General features: G+C 39.8%; 2 protein-coding genes across 4 annotated transcripts in view; one reads left to right on the top strand and one right to left on the bottom strand.

Annotated features, from left to right (window-relative positions):
* The window catches only part of LOC111147768 (sterile alpha motif domain containing 3), a 51,570-nt gene extending 49,215 nt beyond the window's left edge, over positions 1-2,355 (top strand). Inside the window, exons 8-10 of the mRNA XM_022503996.1 lie at positions 1,077-1,248; positions 1,759-1,841; positions 2,071-2,355. Of these exons, the coding sequence (XP_022359704.1) occupies positions 1,077-1,248; positions 1,759-1,841; positions 2,071-2,355 (540 nt within the window). The remainder of the gene's footprint in view (positions 1-1,076; positions 1,249-1,758; positions 1,842-2,070) is intronic.
* A 2,355-nt stretch (positions 2,356-4,710) lies between these two features.
* LOC111147679 (L3MBTL3, histone methyl-lysine binding protein) overlaps positions 4,711-8,170 on the bottom strand; it is a 117,470-nt gene continuing 114,010 nt past the window's right edge. For all 3 annotated transcript variants that reach the window (XM_022503893.1, XM_022503895.1, XM_022503894.1), the window contains one exon: positions 4,711-6,520. In XM_022503893.1, the coding sequence (XP_022359601.1) occupies positions 6,377-6,520 (144 nt within the window). In that variant the 3' untranslated portion in view covers positions 4,711-6,376. The remainder of the gene's footprint in view (positions 6,521-8,170) is intronic.

Raw genomic sequence — 8,170 nt, 5'->3', positions numbered from 1 at the left:
GTACACACACACACACACACACACACACACACACACACACACACACACACACAGAAATGGAATATTATGCAGCCATTAAAAATGAAATCTTGCCATTTGCAATGATGTGGATGGAACTAGAGGGGATAATGCTTAGCGAAATAAATCAGTCGGTGAAAGACAATTATCACATGATCTCACTGATATGTGGAATTTAAGAAACAAAACAGGATCACCGGGGAAGAAAGGAAAAATAAAACAAGATGAAAACAGAGAGGGAGACAAACCATAAGAGACTCTTAATCGTAGGAAACAAACTGAGGGTTGCTGGAAGGGAGGGGAGTGAGGGGGATGGGGTAACTGGTGATGGACATTAGGAGGGCATGTGACGTAATGAACACTGGATATAAGACTGATGAATCATAGACCTGTACCACTGAAACCAGTAATACATTATATGTAATTAATTGAATTTAACGTTTAAAAATGTTTAATTAAAAAAACAGTGGGGAGGCTCCAGTTGTGGTGGAATTCTCGGACGGGGAGAAATTGGGAGTGGCAGGAAAAGGTGGTTTTGAGTAAAGGGGTTCCCATACATGTAAACTGGTTTTGCTTTTACTTTGTAATCAGATTGCCTACACCTGTTTCTCGTCACTTACTTTTGTCTCTAAAGCTCTCCTCTTTCGAACACTATGGTTAGGTATTTTTAAAATTTTGCTTCCTAAAATCTAACAGTTCTCTTACTTTGCCTCTTGTTGCACACCACCTAAAGAAATACAAGGTCCTAGAATCTTAGCTGGAAGCCGAATAGCCAAAATACACATATATCGTTGGAACCCTCATTTAGTTGAGTCTGTGCAAAGTTTTAATTCTATGGGTATAGAAGTTTGCTCTGTCCATTATTTATCTTCTTTATCCTATTCATTTCAGATTTTTTCCCCCTCCTCTGTCTTTAAGTCTTTACTCCTCCACTAAAGCTACTCAGATACCTTGTATAAATTTTTAACTAGCATTCAAAGCTTAATATAAGCCTAAAGAGTTATTTACTTCTTACATTCTATACATTAGCTTTTGTGATTTTTTCTTCTTTTTCCTAGATGTTCAGAGAATTCCAGCTTCTTACGAGAACAGATATTTATAAGAAAATAAAGCACATTTTGGAAACCTATTCAGAAAATATACTGACTTCTTTTTCAGTGATGGACAATCCAATCAATATTGCATTGCAAGAAAAAATGAAACAGCACACAGATGAAGAAATGTTGAAACGTTAGTAAACTTGGGTCTCGGGCAATCTGGTCTCAGTTACCTGGATAATTTGGGATAATTAGAAAAGCTCTCTTTTAGAAATAAGTAATTCAGTGAAACAACATGCAGGATAGAAAAGATTTTCAAATAGGGCAAGTTGAGGTACAGAATTAAAAGTACACTTGATCCTGTAAAATTATATTTAGGGGAACTAGTTAGCTGTTAGTGTCATAATACACATCCTGAGGTAAAGCATGCTAAAATCTTCCTAGCTGATGGACAGAGAGTACAGGGCTCTTATCTTCCGGCCACGACCTGGAGGGCAGAACATGAGATCCGGTTTTTATTGGATGGCAATGTTGGTTAAATAGTTGTGAAACACTGATGCAATAAAGCTGGTTTATTCTCTGTAGAAGGAAATGACTAAACAAACAAACAGACAAACAAAAATCCATGTTTAAAGACTGGCTTTTGCTTATAGTTGGCAAAACCTTATTTTCACTTGGACTTTAAGCATATTTGTTTTGGCAGATCTGAAGATGACAGCCACATGTTTGCTTCTACCAGATGTTTTTGGGGATGATCCCAGCCTTTTTGTCATTGTGAATGAGAAGGTATGCAGTATGACACTGATCACTGGGTTTGACGTTTCACATCTTCATATGATAATTTATTTGAAAACAGGGTGGTGGTCTCTTTTGAAGTACGGTTTCATCATATTTACAAATATGCTGCACTACGACAAGCTCATTTACTGTAATATCAGGGTTAAATTGAGGCACCTTTTATTATTTAGCTATTATCCACATCACAGAGTGGTGAGTCTATTATCTATTATTTCAGGTGCAAGTTTCCACACCCGTGTTAGAAGTCAAGAACCCTTTCAATGTCGATGTCTGCGAATTTTCTTTGTATTTAGAAAAAGAGAAGCTCACAAAGGTAGACGACTGTATTACGGCCTTGGCTGTTCTCATTGCTGCCTTCCATGTATTTGGAGTTGAGTGTCCAAGAAGACTGTCCCAAACCCTCAACTTCCTAGAGACGCTGATTTTTGATATGCACAGTCCGTGTTTTCCTTCTATGAAAGAAAAGGAAAAGGAAGTAGGATTTCAACACCCAGTTGCTTAATGGCATGCCAAATATTGCATCAGAATTAATCTCTGGGACATCTAAAATTTTATTTAAAAAAATTGTTTTGACTTAGCATTATAGTAGAGGTAGGTGTTAGAAAATTGTCTTGTCTCAAAGATGCAAATGAATTTCAGTACCTCTATCTTTCTGCTTAGATACTGAAAATTCTTTGTGAAATTCTGTAATAAAATACTATGTTAAAGAGCTGTTGGAGTTCTAAGAAATTCAATGATCCAAGCTACACTTTAAAAAAAAAAAATTATTTTTTCTGAGTGAGAGTGCACACATACACAAGTTGGAGGGGCAGAGGGAGAAGGAAAAAAAATCTCAAGCAGACTCTGCACTGAGTGTGGAGCCCAATGCAGGGCTTGATCTCATCACCCTGAGATCCCAAGCTGAGCCAAAACCTTGAGATGGGTGCTTAACTGACTGTGTTACCTAGGTGCCCCCAGAGCTACACTTTCTAGGGTGCTTTAGTTTTTGAAAGACCCTCCACTTCAGATAACTCAAGTCCTTTGATTAGGGTATCACACCTCACACTTGGCCTAATATGCGCACCCTCGGAAGACTCGATACCCAGGAGCTGTACATTTGTGTCCTGTGGGCTGCCTCTTTGGTCTGAATATGGCTTGGAAACATTTTGGTCTTGAACATTTTAAGAAGATGCACATACTCCCCAGTTCTTTTTCCTCCAGCTGACCTGCCTGGTCCCAGGAATTTTGATTTCCTTCAACCACATTTGTTGAGAACAAAGCCTGCTTCATTCCTGATGGCTCCTCACTGCTAGCTGATCTCGCTGGCCCAGGTTTTGATCGCCTGTGACCTGTGTAGTCTTTCACTGCTTCCCCCACTTGACACACAGTGATGGCCCCGTTCTTGTCTCATATCATCCTACTTTTCCCTGGCTTTGACGTCAGGTGTTGGTGTGAGCCCTGGCTACTGTTTGGGTTTGTTAGGTCTGTAATATGGACCTGGTTTTTCCCTCCCAGAGCCTTCTGGGCACCAGTTTCCGGTGTTTGGCTTGGCCCCTTCCTAGACTTGCTCTGTTGCCTATCTCTGAAGTCCAGGTCCTGATGGCCTCATCCACCCAGCTCAGAGTCCCATGCCATCATTCCATTTGTTCTGTTCCTAAAGACGGTACATAAGGAGTCCTTAGGTTTGACAAGACTCCGTGTACTCTTTTCAAGTATTTTATAAGGATACATGACAACATTACAGTTTTGAGGTGCTCCTTGATAATCATCATCACAGTTTCAACAAAACCTATCAGTTTTGACAGAACGGATTGGTTTAGAGACTGAAGAGACTTAAGTGTACTATACTTCCATCACAATGCCATGAGCATTTTGGGGGTAACATCATCTATTTTTTTAAAAGTTTACAAAGAAAGGGATTCATATGAATTATTGAAAAATATTTATATGACATACATCTCTGGAAATACTCATTCTAATGCCCTTTTCTCTGTAAGTACTATTCTTTAAAATGTTTAAGTCAGTGAGCTAGAAAATGCAATTTGATCAGCTGCCCACCTCTACAATGACCATTCACTACCTGCTTCAGTGACAATGGACAGGCAGAAGACCAAATCAGTTCCTATCAATTTCACCTGAACTAGTCCCTAATTCCATGATTTCTGTTTCTTCCCTTTCCCCTTCTCTGAACTGTGCCTTTCATTCCTTACGAACTTCCCTTTATTCCCCACCCCGCCCCCACCACCACTTTTTTAGTTCCATAATCTGTTTTATTCTTCCTCTTCCCAAAGGAATTTACTAAATTCTTACAGATTCCTTTCCTCGGAAGGACACAGTCTCTGTGGCTAAAGGTCAACGAAAGCCTCTCTTTGTCCCCATGGGCTGGGGAAGGGAGGGGTGGAGTTGTAGGAACACAGCCATGAGGTTTGGCTCTAAACATGGCAGACATGAGCTGACCGAGAGGTCAAATTCACTTAAGCTTTATTGTCTCTTCCCATGGTGCATCCCCAGTGCCCCCAGCATGGCCCTGCCCCTTGGTAAATACTCTTATTGTTGACTAACATAACTCTATTTTCTTTGGAGTCTGAGTCTACCGAATCCAAAATGGCATCCTTTGGTTATATTCCAATCTGCAGACAGGTCCCAGTTGGCTTATACAATGTTTGCAGTTTTTTAAAAATGCGTATACTTATTTACTCACTTATTTATTGTTGTTCTTTGCATCACCTGGGACACAGCTTGACAATTTTGAATCCTGCAGATTCTTTACATAGCGAGGTAATGCCCAAATCTTTGACATTGCTCCTGCTCTCATTTGCCTGTTTGACAAGCTTTCTAAAAAAAATCATACATATGTAAAAAAAAGTATCTGCAATTAAGATTTTATTTCATTCATGTCAGATATAACAAGTGCAACTTGAATGTACAAATTCTGAACAGAACATAAAAAGGAAAAAAAAAACCCCGACAACGAAAAACTCATTTAAGCAGATTCATGCAAAGAAATGAAAGGGACATTACAGATGCCATGGCCCTTCTGAATTATGACAAATGCAGAGGACGGCTAGTAGACTCCCAACGGGGGACATCAAAGGAAGTCCTACATCCGAGAAAATGAGGGCAACTAAGGAGAGAGGCGGAACTTGCCCCAGAATTCAGACAGCATGCTACGAACTTACTTGCTACTCTTATAATAGCCCTTGAATAAATGGCCCATCCTAGGAGTAGACATTACATCCAAAGGTTGATAAAATAATTTACCTTTTGTGTTGGAAAGACATTCTTGGAAAAGAAACACTACTGCTAGCTGTTTCTGGGTAATCAAGGACTTTCATTTAAAGTGCATCTGTACATTTATAAAACTTAGGTGAACCATTCTACAGAGAAAGGAACCTTTCCAAAATGGAGGTTCTTGAATAATTGCTTTGGGAAGTTGCCCCCTGGATCTGTGAGCATTTGGAAGCTTTATGTTGACCACTGTTGCTCCCTCCCACCCTACCTTTTCAGTAAAATCCATACACTCTCTCTTCAGCCAACCCAAAGAAAACCTTTGGGTCTGGAGGAAGATGATCTGGGACAGAACTCTATATGGATTAGTGTTTCCGTCGACAGAATGACCCCTTCAGCTCTGAAAAGCACAACAGTTACTTCATTGGCAATCAGAGAGAAGCTCGAGATCGTCTCACATATTGTGATCCTTACAAACGCCCCCTCCCCCCAATATAACTGCATATTCCTTTGATACCACTGGACTCTTGTAAATACATAGGGCACCACCATGTATAAGACTGATGCCATTCAAATACATCACCTAATTTATTTATATATTTTATTTTTCAATTCCATTATTTATATACATGTTTTTGGTAATTATAGTAAAGATGCTGGTGAAAAGTAATTTGTTTTAACATTTCATAATGCGTGCAAAAGTAAAAACACTGATTTAAAGTAATTTTTACCACCGTCCAGCCCCAACAAATTATGATAAGCAGTTAGGCAATATCATGACTTGCAAAGTTATACTTAGCATAATGTTGCAATTCAAAATATGGCACAAGATGAACAATACAGGTAACAGTCCCACTGGCAAACCTCAGCCAGGTTTTGACTAATTTGGTTTCAGTTGAACTTGGATTATATAAAAAGGTTTCTGAAAGTACTGAAAAAGAAACAGTGTGCATGAAAGAGAATTCAACAATGTTTACAAAATGCCAAAAGTTCTTACTCTGACCTCCCCTTTTACCATAAATAATTAACGAAGTCCCCTTTCCCCCACCCCCGAGCCTCAAAAAGATGTACAAAGATAAATTTAGCTCAGTGAACAGAACCAAAGGATGACCGCTGTTAGACAGTACTTGGTTAAAAGCCGAAGGACTTTCATAAGGATTCGTATATATTGTCTCTTGAGGAATATAAATAATCAGATAGCATCGCTCTTCGGAGTTTTGGAGACTTCTCGCGTAGGAGTTATAACTGTCCTTGTGCTTTGAATAAAACATGAGCTTTTAAAGCAGAAAGCTGATGGTATTCCAAATTCCCCATCTTCAAAGTTCATTGTGAGAGTTCTTTTCTGCAGCTTTGAACATCAGGATGGAATTGAAGATTTTGAGAGCAGGGCCCAACTTAATGCTCATAATTTTAACAATGTCTGTTTGGGTCATAAGCAGAAAGGCTTCTCCATCAATTTGCTACAATGGGAAGAAAAGACAAAAAAGATTATGACTCAGTCAGACGTGGTGGTGTGGCAAACAGGCGAAGCTGTGTTATCAGCCGTCTTCTGCACAGCACCACGAGAACGGCACAGACAGAAGCTCATGCGTGCCGACGTTTACAGATTCATGAATCAGCTTTCTTATCGACGATAACCAAATGTGGACTGGAAGCAAAGTGAAAACTAAGTCATCTGAAAAATTGGCCTGCAGGAAAATGGGAGACGCCCGTATCTCCCCGTGATGACTCTGACTTAGGCAATGAGTCAAGCAGAATCTGGGAAACTCTGGGGTGCCTTAGATTCAGCTACCATTATGGCAGATTTTCGGATGAGAGAGGAGAATAAGCACACAGTAAGCACACAGCTGTCTGTGGATATAAACAAGGAATTTGGGCAAATGTGTTGGCTGCATGTTAACATTTTTTAAAAATAGCTTTCTGCATTAAAAAAAAAAACAGTGATAAATAATATTCATTTTTAGAGTGGCCACAATTACTCTTCACAGACAGAAAAAGAGTAGTAACTAACAAGGGCAATCAACAGTGTAGATGGAAACACACGAGATGAAGGTGGCAAAGGTGGTGTGAAGAACTGCACACTAGGCTGACTGTATTAGGTGCATAACTGTGACCAACATCCTTCCTTGCTCTGAGTCTCTCTGAGAGTAAAACTCTCTGCTTCCACAGAATAGAAAACTTTGAGGTTTAAAGATAAAGCTCTGAAGAAGATGTCTGTTTTAGTGGACAGAACAAAGGAACAGTCTTTTTGTAAAATTGTCAGGTTTGGGGACATTCCACCACCTTAAATAAATTGCTTTTCTTTCAGTTTTTCCATTTTACACAGAAAGTTAAAAAAAAAAAAAAAAGTAAGACACACATTTGCTCTTTGCCTCAGAGTACATCGGAAATTTTGACAGCAATGTACTGCTTTGAGGTGACTGCGTCTGTCCCAAGTTCATACATGGAAGTCCTAACCGCCAATAACCTGAGCACGTGACTTGTTTGGAAACAGGGTTGCTGCAGATGTAGTTGGTTAGGATGAGATCATACTGGAGTATGGTGATCCAAGATGACTGATGTCCTGATAACAAGAGGAAATGTGGACACAGAGACAGACACGTGTAGAGGGAAGATGATGTGAAGACAAAGATAGAACACCATCGAGGAGCCAGGGAGCGGGGCCTGGAACAGAGCCTTTCCTCCGCCTTCAGAAGGAAGCTACCCTGCTAATACCTTTCCTGCCGTCTTCAGACTTCCAGACTCCAGAACGGGGAGGGCAGTACATCTCTACTGTTCAAGTTACTGGTTTATGGTTCTTGGTCATGGCAGCCCTACATAGCAAACCAATACTACTCCAAATTCTGTAAACAGTTTACCAAATAAAGGCTGATATAATTTAGTAGCTGTTTAAGATTTTCCTCTTTTCTCTAAAAATACAACAAGCCTGAAAACCCTTTTTATTTATTTATTTATTTATTTATTTTTTAAAGATTTTATTTATTTATTTTACAGACAGAGATCACAAGTAGGCAGAGAGGCAGTCAGAGAGAGGAGGAAGCAGGCTCCCTGCCGAGCAGAGAGCCCGATGCGGGGCTCGATCCCAGGATCCTGGGATCATGACCTGAGCT

Source organism: Enhydra lutris, unplaced genomic scaffold (assembly GCF_002288905.1).
Source record: "Enhydra lutris kenyoni isolate GAN:26980312 unplaced genomic scaffold, ASM228890v2 scaffoldscaffold17, whole genome shotgun sequence".
Taxonomy (NCBI): Eukaryota; Metazoa; Chordata; class Mammalia; order Carnivora; family Mustelidae; genus Enhydra; species Enhydra lutris.
The sequence above is the reverse complement of the archived record's forward strand: the minus strand, read 5'-3'. Positions and strand labels throughout refer to the sequence as shown.